General features: G+C 40.4%; 1 protein-coding gene across 3 annotated transcripts; it reads left to right on the top strand.

Annotated features, from left to right (window-relative positions):
- Nucleotides 1-230: 230 nt before the first annotated feature.
- Nucleotides 231-8,418, top strand: G3BP1 (GTPase activating protein (SH3 domain) binding protein 1). Of its 3 annotated transcripts, none has more exons than XM_010002022.1 (11): nt 231-340; nt 1,219-1,300; nt 1,655-1,828; nt 2,635-2,725; nt 3,313-3,406; nt 3,788-3,992; nt 4,756-4,857; nt 5,406-5,517; nt 5,891-6,016; nt 6,124-6,233; nt 7,346-8,418. In XM_010002022.1, exons 1-11 carry the CDS (start codon nt 246-248, stop codon nt 7,550-7,552), a joined length of 1,398 nt encoding a protein of 465 aa, XP_010000324.1. In that variant the 5' UTR covers nt 231-245; the 3' UTR covers nt 7,553-8,418. The 3 variants fall into 3 exon arrangements, with proteins under 3 accessions (XP_010000324.1, XP_010000323.1, XP_010000325.1); XM_010002021.1 differs by having other exon boundaries at nt 6,103-6,233; XM_010002023.1 differs by lacking the exon at nt 4,756-4,857.
- Nucleotides 8,419-15,978: the final 7,560 nt, after the last annotated feature.

Genomic DNA, 15,978 nt, shown 5'->3' with positions numbered 1-15,978 from the left:
CATAGGGTAATTTCCCGTGCCATGCAGCCTCTCCCACCACTGGTTTGGTACCCAGTGATCCTTTCCTCAGCATCAAAGACTCTGAAAACACATTGGTTGAACTGCTTACTGTGGGAAAACAGCTAATGGGTCTTGGTGTGTGCTTTCACTGTGATTATGTGGCTTATGCTGTCAGCATGTGAACAGCAATGCAAAATGCTCATGTTTGTGGATGTTTTTTTTCAAGTTTTCAGTTGACCAAAGAAATGGTGATGGAGAAGCCAAGTCCCCTGCTGGTCGGGCGGGAATTCGTGAGGCAGTACTATACTTTGCTGAACCAAGCACCTGACTATTTGCACAGGTAAAGCTCCACTTCACTTTATGATCTGTTTTTCTGTGTGAATTTCTTAAAGTGCATGTTAAAGTTGGTGAACAAGCTTATTACCATGGCTTGGTTTGCTGAATCTGAACACTTTAAAAGTCTGATTTACTCAAGACAGACTCTGAGTGTAGTTTGCTTTCAGTTTTGATCAGCTGGGATAAAAAATGAAGAGTAAAGACTGCAGGAATTCTTTAAATATCTACTCTGGTTGCTATTGAAATGCTGCTACATATGTATTCTAAGGAAAAAAAAAAAGAAAAAAATTAAAAGTGAGTTTTTACTTCTAGTTGTAATCAATATAAATTAAAGTTGGATAAATGTTATTTAGTTAAATGTTTTTGTAGTTATGTCTTGATATATTGCTTCCTGACTGAGGGAAAAACAATTATAAATGCTTCTGTGGATTGGTATGTCATATCAGCTCTTTCTTAAAGGAAAATCAGAAATCATGAATATGCAGCAAAGTAAAATCTCCAGTACATTGCTCCTCACTCAAGCTTTAAACTAGGACTTGTGGGGAAGCCTTGAGTATCTTGGGTGTTGCTTTAGGGATGTTGTACAGAAAGGAGAGAGTGGGATTGGATCATTGAGCTCCTGTGAGACTTTAGTTTTGTTTACTAGTGTTTGGGTGACTAATATCTGAATGTTAGAGCTTACACAGGAGAACTTTGCATTTTCCTCTTCAATCAACTCCTGCTGTCCCCAAATCACTAACAGATTATGAAATTTTGTGGCTGTATTCCAATAATTCAGACAGAAAATTTGCTTCCAAGTCTGCTATTCATAGTGCACTCTAACATGGGGGCTCAGTGTTCTTACATAACAAAGCTTAGTGTTAAAATATTTCTTTCCAATAGGTTTTATGGAAAGAACTCTTCCTATGTACATGGTGGCTTGGATTCCAATGGAAAACCAGCTGATGCAGTCTATGGGCAATCTGTAAGTCCTTGAAAAAAACTCAGTGTTCTTTCCTTTATTTTCACCTTTATGGTTCGGATAAGGCAGGTATCCAGCTGGGATTCATGCTCCTTTTTCCAAGTGCTTTATGTAAAAAAATGGGGATAGAAAATTTTAACTGTGAACAGGCATAGTTAGGCAAGCTGTGCTTCCTTTATTAAAAGTTCATAATGTATAATTGCTTGCAAAGCAAACTTAAAGATCATGTTGCCAAGCTTTTTCTCTAGAACTAGGGAATGTATCCTGAAAGTGTTTTATGTTTTTGCTTTCTTTGAAAGCTGCTAAGTTAGCAGAAACGGCTTGTGCAATGTAACCTCTACATGGCTCTTTTATTAGGATATCCACAAGAAGGTGCTGTCATTGAACTTCAAGGATTGCCACACAAAGATTCGCCATGTGGATGCCCATGCTACTCTCAATGATGGAGTTGTTGTCCAGGTGATGGGAGAGCTCTCCAATAACATGCAGCCCGTGCGCAGATTCATGCAAACATTTGTCCTTGCACCTGAGGTATGCTGTGTTGAGTGCTAGTGTTAAAGAGCTTCTAATACCATGTCAGGGTTAATGAAGCTTGTCTGGTTCAGTGTTGGACCCTGAAGGGTTAGACTGGGAAGGTTGCCCCAAAATGGAGCAGTAATGTTCTGCAAATTCCTTAAGAAATGACACTGTTTCTGTATGGTTGCACGTTAGTCTTGGTTATCATAATTAGACTTGTATTCCTAACTTTTGGCTACTAGGTATGTGCAATGCAAATTTTTTTTCAAGCATCAAGTTACTTTATCTTTAATTTGCCCTTCTACCAACTGATCCTCTTACTGAAAAGAACTACTAGAAAGAAGAAAATGCTTCCTATTGTTTAAGGATGTGGGTTCCAGACTTTCTGACTGTCAAAGGGTTCATTTAGCATTTGAGGTGGCTTCTTAACTAGACACCTTTTTTTGAACAAAACAGTTCACATAATTGAAAATAATGCTGGGAAAAAGGAGTATTACAAGATTACTTCATTTTTCAGTGTGACTTGGAGATAAGCATTGATACTTGAGACCCCAGAAAGCTCTTACTTACACTTTCTCAGTGTTGTGAGCTATTGGAATTAAAAACATGGATATGGTTTTTCCCATTGTTCTGTGCAGATTTGACTTGCTAGTGTGAGGCATCTTTTTTCAGCCCCCCCCAATACATTTTATTCAACGAGGCAGACTTAGATTGATCTAATGTAAAAGGGTAACTTGTTCAAGCTGTTTTTCTCATTATTGCAGGTTTTACATTACTGCAATTGATGTAATTGAACTGGTTTCTCTTTCACTTGTTTCTAGGGTTCTGTTGCAAACAAGTTTTATGTCCACAATGATATCTTCCGCTACCAAGATGAGGTTTTTGGTGACTCTGACACTGAGCCTCCAGAGGGTAAGTAGGAGGGATTTTTTTTTTTTATTATTCTACCAGTATTTGTTTCTGGGTCTGTGTCAATACTCCCATTCCCAGACCAGAAGAAATCTTCTGGCTGGAGATGTTACATCAGCATGAAGCTTCATGTTCCTCTAGGCCTTTTCCTTGCACTCCAGCCAAGGATTTGTGACATGCAGATGGTTGTTATTTTTCTGGCATTTTTTTCTGTTATTTTTTGTTTCTATTAAAACACCTGTAAAGATTTGTGACATGCAGATGGTTGTTATTTTTCCGGCATATTCTTGTTTCTATTAAAACACCTGTAAGACTTTTATTTTAGCAGCTGCAGTCAGATTTGTAGGCTATAAATCTGCTTCTCTGAAGTATTTGGAACATGTTGTTTGACCTTGGTCAAAACTTGGTTACTAAAGTGACAGCAGAAGAAATACAAGGAAATAGCTGATCCATGCCACACCTTGATGGTGTTTTCCATGCACTCTTTGGCAGAGACTTCACCAGCATGTTGTGGAAGATGCCTTGTGTTTGAACCAAGTACTAAAGATGTGTGGGGTTTATTTATTTATTTTTTTTCTAACTTCATTTAGAATCAGAGGAGGAAGGGGAGGAACCTGAGGAAAGACAGCAGACACCTGAGGCTGTTCCTGATGATACCGGTGCTTACTATGAGCAGACTGTCAGGTAATATTTTATTAGATGAAGTCAGATGTTGTGTAATACAGACTGCTTGTAGAACCGGTCAAATGGATATATTGCTACTCATTATTTTCCTCTTTGACAGTCAAAAGATTTCTGTTTATTGGGCAGCTGAAACCAAAGAACTGTTATGCTGAACACAGAGACACTGGATTTTCAGTGTATGTGGTGCTGTTGCTGCTCTGTAGTGAACAAAGCAAAACTTGCATCCCTGCAGGGTGGTCTTACTTAGACAGATTAGTCTTGTTCTTCCTCTCTCATGTGATGTGCCTGACTGCTGTATTGGACAAATAGCATTCCTTACCACCCAGTCATAGAATCAAATACAATGCCACCTCTTTTTCTTTTTGTGGTTCTGTACAATAGCAATGACATTGAGGAACACCTGGAAGAGGCTGCTGCAGAGGCAGAGCCTGAGCCAGAGCCAGAACCTGAACAAGAACCTGAACCGGAGGCACAGGAAGAAAAATCTGAACCAGTGTTAGAGGAGTCAGCTCCAGAAGAGAGTGTGGAAAAGAGTCCTTCTCCAGCTCCTGCTGATCCAGCTCCTGCAGTGCAAGAGGACTCCAGGGTAATGATAGTGAATGGCTCTTTTCTATGATGATTTCATCAGTATATTTGACTCTCCTGTCTTAACACAGCGTGATCCTCTCTTTGGCAAGACAAAAAGTATCTGGAATTAAAAATGTTTAAATGCTCTGTAATGCTCCAACCAAAACTACTCTGCTCATGACCGGTTGCCTCCTTCCCCTTAGTTCCTATGCAATAATAGGTGGTTGAAATTCTAGCTAGTGACTATTTGAATAAAATATCAGGAGCTAAGGTAAGGCTTTGTATATTTGGTGTAGGTATGGAAACTGGCATCAGTGAGAGGCTCAGATTATTTGTAAACAGCTTCTGAAATTCTGAGTAGACTGTAACCAACTTGCTAAATCAGAAAAATGGGTGAAATGGAACTATTTCTACTGGGGATTTTTTGTTCAGTGTATAGGGAGGCAAAAGTAGACAAATGGCTTCTCAGGAAGAAAACACTTTCATTAATTTTGATGTGATACTTGTTCCTAGATCACTGCTGTGTCCTATTTTAACTCAACATAGAGCTTAGAAATAGGGTTGAAGTGGGACTCCACTCATTACACTAAATCTTAGGAATTTAAATTATTTGAAGGAAACTGGGGGAGAGCCGTTAGTGGCTGGATCTGAGACTTTCAAGGACAGTTTACAGATTGTTGTGGTTATGCTGTGTCTCTTAGCTGTAGGGTCAGGAATATATTTCAGGAGGATAAAAGCATGTGGTATAGAGTTACAATCTTTTAATATTTTTTTTCTTAAAGACTTTCTCCTGGGCGTCAGTAACCAGTAAGAACCTTCCTCCCAGTGGAGCTGTTCCAGTATCAGGAATACCGCCTCATGTTGTGAAAGTACCAGTCTCACAGGTAGGAATCCAGAACCTGGAGAAGTTGGAATGCTTAACTAGCTGACAGTAAACTGAGGTGTGGAAAAATGGAGTGAAATCTCCTTGCTTATGATCTGGATTCTCAGATTTAAGAATAAAATTGAATGTTTTTTGGCTTCATAAAAATGTTATTGGCTTTTGGATTGAGAAGCAATTGTTTCTCATGCAGAAAAACTGGGGAATATTAATGCGAGTGCTGGATGTATTAGCCATCTAAAATGATTGCACCCTCTTAATAAAAGAATCAACTTTTCTTTTTCCACTTCCTGGTAATGAATGAGTTAGTGTAGTACAGTCTGTGTAACTGCCACTGCACTTAGGGCAGATGCAGTGGGTTGGCTTTGAAATTAGTCAGGTGACATGTTTGCTTTTAGCATATAAGCCAATATGAGCTAAAGGCATTTTGGTCACAAGTTTTTCCCCTTGTAATTTGTTTATTTTATCTACAACTTGATAGTGAACTTTTAAAAGCTGGACCCTACGGTCGTGTCTGATTCTTTTGTGCTAACTCATTTTTGAATTTCACAGCCCCGCCCTGAGGCAAAGCCTGAATCTCAGACTCCACCTCAGAGACCTCCGAGGGATCAGCGAGTGAGGGAGCAGCGAACAAGCATCCCACCACAGAGGGGTCCTAGACCAAGTAAGAGCAGCTACAAACTGTTTTTTGCTGTTTGATGGTTTGGGAGAAGTAATACGGTGATTAAAGCTTTTTAAAATCTTATATTTTGGGTGATTTTGGTCTGAATGTCTGGCAAGCTTTAGAACTGAATTTCACCAGCATCCTTTTTTAAGTATCTGTTCCTACTCAAGTGTTTGGCTTCAGTCAGGTGACAAAAAGCAAATGGTACAAACTTGCTAGAGTTGATTGCTTACCATTTTTACATAGGAATGGATAAATAGAGTGTGCATTCTGATTCTTTTATAAAGTGCTGATTCTGCTCCTTGCTTGTTTTGTCTTTTTATTTGTTGTGGGGACTGACTTTTCTTAAACAAGTTTTATTTTTCTCTTCAAGTTCGTGAGGGTGAACAAGGGGATGTGGAAACTAGACGGATTGTGAGATATCCAGACAGTCATCAACTGTTTGTTGGGAACCTTCCCCATGATGTGGATAAAACTGAACTTAAAGACTTTTTCCAAAGTAAGTTAGTTTCTTTGCTCTACTCTGGGGTTTGGGGGTTACAGCCATCACTGTGGTCAACAGGGCATTCTAATGTATGACCCAAGAACTTGGCTTTTCTCTTGCAGGCTTTGGCAATGTGGTTGAACTCCGCATCAACAGTGGTGGAAAGCTCCCCAATTTTGGGTTTGTGGTGTTTGATGATCCTGAACCAGTTCAGAAGATCCTTAGCAACAGGGTAAATACACTTCTAGTCAGTGGTTCTTGGCCTGTTAGTAACAGGCAATGTTTTTCAGAGTACTCTTAACAAGAAAAGATTCTGCTTGGTTCCTTTGGCCTTTCTTGAGCATCTTTCCCTCCTTATTACCAAGACTTGTGCAGCACTTGTACAGATTGAGTCCTTTGTCATTGAGGTAGCTGGTATCAATTTATTGAACATGAATTTATTCCAATGGAAAGTTGCTGAGCTTTCAGGAAGGCAAGGTAGAGAGAGTCTGAGCTTATGAACAGGTAAGATCTTATTTGTCAGAGGTTGAGAAGAAGAGGTTGAAAAGGAAGAGCCATCCTAGTAAGATGACTTTTCAGGATAAGGTTTACTATAAGTGAGTTTAAAAGGCTTTGGTAGACTGTGAGCCAGTGAAGATAGACTTGATGTGAAATATAGGACTTTACAGGGGAGTCTGTAGTAAGTCTGAAACATGATGCTTTGATCTTTGTCCAGCACAGCTGATGGGAGCAATGGGGAGAACAATGTGCCTCATCCTTAGATTGGTTCTACTTCTGTATTCAGTTAAGTAGAAGTGAATGGCTAGGCTTTCCATCTGATGAGGAACCATCATGTCTGTACCAATGATGGATCGTATTTTTCATGTTCTAGTTTGTTATGCAACTGCAGGAACAATCTGAAACAAATGAGTCCTTATTCCTGAATGTTGCAGTCCTGCTCCTCTCTGTTCTTGCTTCCGTGGTGTTTCCCAATCAAGTCACCACTTGTCACTGCAGTTCTAAAATGCTGAGCTTGATGTAAGTGGAAGACTTCAGTGGCTTGTGCAGCAAGGTGGCCCAGGAGATCTGGTGGACTTCATGCCATAGAAACCTTCTGGTGTCAGAATGCTCAGTGCTAAACCTAAGATTGCTTTTCAAGTGGCACTTGTTTTTTACATATATTTTCTTCAGCAAAGCCGGAAGACTGGATACAGAGTTTGATTATCACCATTTTCGAGTTACCAATAAAACATTAATTTCCTTTCATGGAGAGGAGGGTATGAGACGAGGTTGCAGAAGTCTGCTTGACGTTGTAGAGTTACTGGTGAGCCATTAATGACAGTACCTTGTCTGCTTTCATTGCAGCCCATCATGTTCAGGGGAGAGGTGCGTCTGAATGTGGAGGAGAAGAAAACACGAGCTGCTAGGGAAGGTGACCGCAGAGATAACAGACCACGTGGACCTGGAGGCACTCGTGGGGGGCTGGGAGGTGGGATTCGAGGGCCTCCACGTGGAGGAATGTCCCAGAAGCCAGGATTTGGAGCTGGAAGGGGGATCGGGCAACGCCAGTGAATGCATCACGGATGTTGACATGGTGGCGCAAACCCTTTTTCCTGCAGATTTGTGAATTTCAGCCTTGGGTATCTTGGAATGTGGCCCTAGCCTGTCATAGACTGCTACGTTTGATACTATTTTGGCCCCTTTTTGTTTGTGTTATGGTTTTGTGATTTATTTTTTTCTAGTCCTTGTCCCAGATTCCAGCTTTGTGGAACAACGTTTTAGGAAAAGTGGATTTTAAAAAGAAAAGAACTGCATTTTCTTTTTCGCCTCAAACTTACGGACTGGATTTTTTTTGGTACCAGTGGTTTTTCCTAAAGGAATGTCTCTTTATTTTTTTCTTTTTTCTCCCCCTTTCTACTGAATTTGGGTGCGTTTCAGTCAGTGGAATAATATTTCACGTGCATGCGTTCAAGAGCCTGTAGGAAAACATAGTACTTGGCAAGTATTTCAAGGGCAGAAAAACAGAGCTATTGATTTATTCTCTGAGGGTCATATGAACATTTTCTGGTCTGGAGATATTGCCACTTGAAAAATTGACATTGACCTTTCTCTGTGGCGCTGTAAAAGTGGAATAATGGGTATCCATAGAACCTTTTTTTCATTTGATACATGATCACGGAAAGGAATTTGAGCTACTGTTTTACCACTCTAAAATTTTGGATTGTGGGATAGGTTTTAAATGTCTAGAACTTGACTCTTAAAACACTTTTCCTGAACTTGTGAAATTTTTTTATTGAAATAGGGAGTTTTTTCATGTTTAGTTTGTATTTGTATAAAAAAAAAGCAAAATTGTTGTGCCTTCTATTTATCTCTCATTCCAGTCTTGGCAAATTGTTTAAAAAATAAAAAATAAAAAAGGTCTAGATTTGCTTTATCAAGTTAAGAGTATGTTGGAGTTTTTCTGAGGGGAAGAGGTTCTTTATTCACTAGGTTTACTAGGTAGAGGTGGTGACAGCTAAAGTCTTTAATACCTCTTGTCCATCAGTTTGGCTGCATTTAAATAATTGAAGGCAATATTTCTGGATGCAGAATTTAATACTTTTAGGCTGGGCAGTCTTCATTACAAATCTTGCAAAGATACAATTGAAGCAGAAATACCTCTGTCACGTCCTTTATAGTTCAAACTACTGTATGTAATAGTAATTTTTGCAGTTCAGGCATTAACTTCATCTGCTGCTTCTGCCAGACCTGAAGTGAATGGATGGCATTTTTGTCAGAAGTACAGAAGGTGCCTCTCTGTCCTGGTGTTAAGAAACATGCTGAATGGCCTCCACTTCTTCCAGAAGAAGATGAAACTAAAAATAAAATAGAAAACTGGGGAATTTCAATCAAAGAGAACTTACAAGATTGTGCTGCACAAAGCAGTATTACTTATCTAATGTGTGGTTTTAAACATCTGGATGAAAATGGCAAGTTTGACTCTACACCAGACCTTCTGAGCTCTTGATAATACAAAAGAGCTGCTTAGTAAGTTTCTGTCAGGTTTCATTGTTTCCATGTTTCCTTAATTTATTAATATAATCACTGCATATGCAGTATCTCTTTCTTGACCTTTGATTGCTTTAAAGCTAGAGCAAAGCTGCCCCAATCCAAAGGGCAGATAGGTATTATCTGCTCCAGAGTAGTAATTTTTGTTTTTTACTTGCCCAACTTGAGCAAGTGGTTGAGCCTGGTTGTACTAAATGTCAGTAGAATTTGGGTTACTGTTTTATCTTCAGGGTTGTTATACTGTTTGCCCCTTCCCTCCTTATGAATGCTTCTTGGATTGACTTGCTTACAATTCCTGAGGACTTAAAAGTTGTGAATTGGAGGAGAGGCACAGTGTGACAGCAGCAACTGTGATGTGCTCTCACTGCCAGCACGTTTGAAGTGCATACTGCTTCCTCTTGTGGTGGTAGTTGGTATTTTTTCTAAAGAAAAATAAGCTTGCTTTGTTTGTCATATGAGGAATGACTGAGGAGAAGGTATGCCATAGAAGTCTTTCACTAAACTCTGTCCTGTTTGTTAATTTTTTTTTTCTTCTCATCTTTGGGTTTCTACTGTTCTTGATGTTAAATTCAAGACTACAGTAACAGGTTGCACTTCAGACTCAAAGTGCTATTAATATAAACTTATATAGCTCTTAACTAAATCTGCAAAAGCACCTGTAAGCCCGAAACACCATTTCTGTGGTGGGAGTTGGATAGTTTTGGTTTGTTGTCTGGTTTGAGAAAGAGCTGAAAACTTCAGTGAAGAATTTAAAAGCCTATAAGGTGGAGTGTATTCTTGTTATATGAATCGTATTCCCAATATGTTAACCCAGCAAATTGTTCTTGTTTAAGATGACAGGCAAAATAAAATATTTACATCATTTTCTTGGAATGTCTTGTAAGGTAATACTTTTCAAAAGCAAGTTATGTTGACAGCATCTTGAACAGAGTGATTCTAAGTGTTTGCATTTTGGTTGTTCTCTGACTAGCTAATAACAAAGGATACCTAAGACTTGCTGTAGAATGTTGTCACATTGGCTTTTTTGTTAAAAAATTTTAGTAGCATCAAATCCTTCTGGTTTCTGCATTGCTGTGCTGGTAAAACTCCTGTATCTCTCGTCTAAGGTATTCAGTGCTTTGCATATGTAAATAGTGAAGATGACTGAAGTAGTCATGATTCCATTTTCCTCAGTTGGCTGCAGTGACCTGGAATAGCTACAAGAAGTCTGACCTCTAATATCCAAGGGCTGAGGGTGTTGGTTCTCCAGTTGAGGATTTGGACAGGGTTTGGTTGTTTTGCAGGGCCCTCTTTACAGGTTCCTCTTCTTTATTAATGGATAATTAACTCAGAGCTGCAGGTCCAATGTTTTTGGATGTGCACCAGCCCCATACAGGCAAGTGCAGAGGTGGTGGGCATGCTATTGGAATGAAGGCTTTGCAGAGAGGATTTAGAGTAGGAAACAGGACCTATGTGGTAACAGTGAGCTCTGAATTGAATCTGAATGAGGATTTTACTTCAGCAGTGTCACATGGGGTGGGTGTCCTTTGGATCTGGGAGTCTGATTTCCTAGGTGAAAAAGATGGCTGTGGGTACAGGTATGAAGACTTGGAGTTGATCTCTGCAGCTGCTGATTCTGCATCTCTCAGAGGGACAATCCTTTTTGACAAAATATATTTTAAAATTGTTTTTCTTTACTTACTGCTGCCTGGGGCTAAGAGCACATAGCATGCCAGCAGTTACTCTAAATTCTGCAGGCGTTAGCAGGAAGTAATTATCTTGGTGATTATTTAATTTCCAGCAGTACCATTCTTACCCTGGCTGGTAACTTGAAAAAATGCTCTCCTAAGATCTTAATAGTCTTGTCTGCATGTTATGTGGAAGATGGGGCAAGGGGGTTTGTTACTAGCTTATTTGTTTCATGTCTCAAAACCAGATAAGTAGAATACTTTCAAACTCCGTCATTCCTTAAAGACAGAAGATTTTACAGTAATGGCACGTTCTCAGAATAGAGTTGTTGCCCTTCTGTTTTCTGTCACAAAATGCCACTTGCCAAACCAAGTGAGATCTTTTGTTCCACTAATATTTCAAACTTGACCAAGCATGTAACTGTAGAAAGAAAAACACTTTGTGTGTATCCCCAAGATTCAGTGTGAGTGGCAGCCCTTCAACATTTTGAAATGTCATTTTGGATGTCTGCATCAAGGTCAGTTGGTCTACTAAAGAATGTTAAGGCTATGTATAAATCATGCCATGTCCTTGCTTGCCAACTGTTACATGAAATAGCTTTTTTTATATATGGACCCTTAGGCCCGAACAGCTAAGCTCCTTGCCAAACCTTTTCACCTTGCGTAAGAATTCAAGGCATAGTTTGGCTCTCTAGAGTGTGCTGCTCTTAATTTGTCTGATTTTTAAGACCCAAGGTATTGTAAAGACAACAAAAACAGAACTTTGTTTGCCTGTCACTTGTGTGAAAGACCAGAGTAACTCAGAGGTGTTTTATACAGGCTAGAGGTGTGATACGTCCCTTTTCATCATGCTTGTGGAATACTTGCTTCTGCTGCCTGGACTCTAATGCAGTTAAATTTGCTTGTCAAGGCCCAGGATAGTGTTCCATGTGGTGGCATGGGATATGCTTCCAGCCATCCAGTGGTTGCTTCCACCATTGTAAGTGCATGGTGCTTGCCTTGCTGGGTTTGCAGGAGTGTGAAATCTGCCAGACCTCCCTGTTATGTTTCAGCCATTGTGCTCATACAAGAGAGGCTTTAACTGCTTGACTTGTTTAGCTACAATGCACATTTCACATTTCTGGATAACTTGTACAGTAGCGTCCATGGCCATGATCATAAGCCCATCTTTGTTGCCTCTCTTCCCTGATGGCATGAGATGTCATGGGCTCACTGAGCTATATGTAACTCACTCTTACGTTGCCAGTCCAAATCCACCTGAGCCACATCAATCTTAGCAGCTTGACCCACTTGCTTGTGGTTTTGGTGTTTGTTCGGTGGCCTGACCCTTGGGTAGGTCAGCATCTACTTGATGCACTTTTACAACCAGATTATCTAGCCAAGATGCAGCAGCCCAGGTGGGTCTGCCTCAGTGCTGCTAGTTGCTCTGCCACCATTGCTGTGACCAGGCCACGGGGCATTTGCCACCATCCGTGAGTCAGTACAGAGGGAGACCACTGGCCATTTTTTCTCATTTTACAATATCTAAAGCCAGCTGGATGGCTTTCCCCTCTACAAACTGACTTGGTTCACCTTCTTCAGCAGTTTCTGCAACTTGTTGCATAGAGCTTCATCCAGCAGCCTTCCACCTCCCACGTTCTCCACAGTGTGACAGGACGCATCAGGCTTTATTGCCTCCTGTTTTATGGCAGTTTCTTGTACAGTGAGACCTCTTCAGCACACATCACCTCCTGGCAACATTCCAAAATCTTTGCCTTTTAGCCAGTCCTCAGCCACTTAAATTCCTGAGAGACTGGGATCACATCCATCTAACTGTGTCAGTGTTTGCCTTGCAAGAGTCTGAAAGAATAAGGAGCAGTTCAGGAGTCCTGAATGCTATGGCTTGCTTCATGCTACAAGGCTGATTCTGCTGCTGTTGTAGGAATTTCTTTGTGGGGTGGAGCTCAGGAGGTCACAGATGGGAGAGGTTATTCTTCAGAATAAAAAGCTTAACAGTAAAACTGATCTTTTCCCTTATTTTAATGAAATGTTACATTAGCACAAACACCCCAGCAGTGTGGGCTGCAGTGTGGAACCTCTGGCACTAGAAGTCCCTGGAGAGAGAGAATTTCAGAAAAAAATCTTTATTGTTTTATTTGAATCAGCATGAATGTATGATTCAATAACTTTTATATACATATAACAGCAGAAACTTTACATTCCATCTTCAAATTGCTGAAATAGAACTTCTGTTTTAAAATTTTTTACAAGCCAGAAAAATAATCTGCCACTGTTCCTGTGTGGTCATGCAAATTGTACAAGTTACAGGTTTATTTCATCATGATGTAAAAATGCTGCTTTTAAGGAAGCAGTTACTTTGCACTTTGACAAATGTAGCAAAATATCCTTAAATGGAGTGTAAGGCCATACCAATTTTGTGTGTATATATGTATATATAATAAATTCTTGTAGAAAAGATAAGGAGTTCCCTTTTTAAGGTGGGTAGGGAGAAGACATGTAAGCACTTCATGATTAAGCCAGTTTATTCTTTTTTAAGAATTTGAAGTCCTAAGGTTTAAGTTTGGGTAGCACACTGAATATTCTGTATCTCTCTAGTCCCTCCTCTGTTCTTGAGGGGGAGTAGCATGAAAAATAATCAGCAATGACTCAATTATTTTCTAATGTTTTGGGCTATTAATGAACCAGTAGAGGTGCTCAGAGAGCACTTCCCTCTTCTTACCTTATTTCCAGTGATTAGTTCTTACTCTGTGAACACTTTCCAAATTGTTTCTTGTGAGATGCTGGTATTTTAGTAACCCATCTTGCAAGGAATCAGCTGAATAAGACTTATTTCTATCCCTGTTTTAAAGAAGCTTATTTGAAGTTAAAGGGAGATGAATTGTCCTCTTAGCATCAGCTGCTGTTTTTTTCCTTTGCTTTAAAAGAGTTGATGAAACTGAGGCAGTTTTAATGCCACTGCTTCCTTCTGAGGCCTCAATAAGATCGAAGAATGAGAAGAAAATGCTCTGACCTTGCCAATTCTTTCTTGATTATGAACAAGCTTTAGAAAATATCTGGTTTGTTTTTAAAGAAGCACACACCAAAAAAAAATTCCAAAAGTGGTTCAAATCTGGATTTAGCGTTCACATAAGAACATTGATAAATGAGCTCTGATGGATGGGTGTTGTCAAGAGGTTATAATCCTCAGTGGTCTGTCCTGCCCCTGTGTGGGAGGATCTGTCCTACAGCTGAGGTCTTGATCTGTTGGCAAACCCCATGTTTTCACCCTCAGCTCCACCAGAGAGTGGAGGGTGACTGGTATTGCCCTCCCTGTGGGGAACAGTGGCTGCTGGCAGAGGGATGGGGTAGCCAGTAACATCTTACACTGCAGCTGCTGAGCTCAGCCCAGCTCATTTATTGGAGCTCTTGGCTGTCCCTGGTATAAACAGGATCGAGGAGCTGTTGTATTTTGGAACAAATGAGCTCTAGTGAGTCAAGCTTTGGAAACAAAGATTTTCTTCATACAAATGGCTTGCAGATGGGAGAGAGAGAAAATAGCACAGAACAATGCCACTGCTTAACAGGTTTTTTCAGAAGTTTTTGAGAGGTATTCTTCCTAGATAGCAGATTTTGGGGAGTTTGACGAGAGAGTTGGACACTTCTGGAAAACTGAGACAATGGTTATCAAAGAAACTCCCTAAGTGCTGAACTGTTCCCACTTCTATATATTTTGTATGTTTTTAATTAGAAAGTGTTTCTGTTGCGTTTGTTTTTATCTCCCCTCCAAAGGAAGACCAAATATGCAATGGTTGTCCTGAACAGAAATATCTTGAGTATTTTTATTGTTCTTCTAAAGATAAATTTATTTACAAAACAATGTAAATGGTGTGCGTTTATAGTTGGAAGGGAGAAATTCCTGGCTCCTCCCCTCCTTTTTTTTGTCACTTACATGTAAGTCTTTCATTATTCCTCATCTCAGATTCAATACAATAAGCATGATATGCTGTACACTGTGGTGGAATGTGAATAGACAACACAGTCCATAAAATGTCACAGTCCACAACCATGTTATGCCTCCTTATGGCTGTTGTTTGATCTTGGGTGGGTGGTTGCAAACAGCTGCTTGGGATAGGCTTGTGCATCTTCAGGATTCAAAGGCTGCTTCCAGAATAGTGTTCACTGATGCTGCAGGAATGGTAACCTGTGATGAAATGCACTGTAACCTTTGCACATCAGGCCATTTTTGGGTGAAGTCCTTGGTGTGTTGCTTCATCTTTGCATCTCTCTGTAGATCTCTTGTTCACTGAAGTTTTACTGTATCTCAGGCACGTGCGAATGGCTTTTAGCACACTTGCCTTCTATTTCAGTTCTTTTGAAACAGCCATCTCGGTCCTGCAGCTCAGCAAGTCCATGAGGGAAGAGGTGAGCTCTGGCCACGATTAGTGCTGTCAGTGTGTCACGGCCAAACTTGACAACCACACAAAGTTATTCTCTGTGTGTGAAATCCATTTCACAGTAGACTTGAGATGCTCCGGGCAGTCCATTTTTCAGGATAGTTAATTCCAGATGCACATGGTGAGTTAAGCCACTTGTACTTTGTGCCTTAATGTCCATGTCTGTCACCTTGTATGCCTCTGGAGCTGGCCTGTCTCTCCTGACCTGCCACACCAGTTGCAGGGAGTGCAGCACTGATAGTACAGTGAGATGCCCTGACGTTGCAGGGAGCAGCAGGACAGAGCTCAAAGCTCAAGCACAACGGATCCCTCTTCCCGGTGCGGGGAAGGTGGATCACGTACCTGTCTCTCAAATCCCTCTGTAGCATTGCTGCTTGGACCTTAATGTTTATTTCCCCAAAAAATTCAATTTGGATACTCCCAAAGCTGACAGGCCTCCAAATTAACCTGCTGTCTTAACCTTGTTCAAGGAGGAATGCATCAATCAGTTTTGAAATGCATGTGTCGTGCAAGTGGCCTGTCAAGTTTGGTAACCCTGCTCAGTACTGGAGGACTGTGAAGGGGCATCAACCTGGGGGTGGAGGTGCTGGTTTTTACATTTCTCCACTTTGAATAGGTTAAGTTAGGGATTTGTCAGCTTGGTCCATACAGCTTCTGAGCTAACTTTTCCTGCTTGTTTCTGATCTAACCCTGGAATTGGAATAACTAAAGCGTTTTGGACAGAAACATAAGCAGGTTTGGGAAGAGAGGGACAGAAAGGAAACAGTACAAATTCAGTGTAGGCAAAGGCAGAGCTGAGTGTTTCAAAGATCTTGTTCAGTTGTTTCCCCAGCCTATGGAAGCATAAAAT

This window comes from Chaetura pelagica, unplaced genomic scaffold, assembly GCF_000747805.2.
Source record: "Chaetura pelagica isolate M959 unplaced genomic scaffold, ChaPel_1.0 scaffold356, whole genome shotgun sequence".
Lineage (NCBI taxonomy): Eukaryota > Metazoa > Chordata > Aves > Apodiformes > Apodidae > Chaetura > Chaetura pelagica.
Note: the sequence above shows the minus strand (reverse complement) of the source record. Positions and strands in the feature narration are given on the sequence as shown.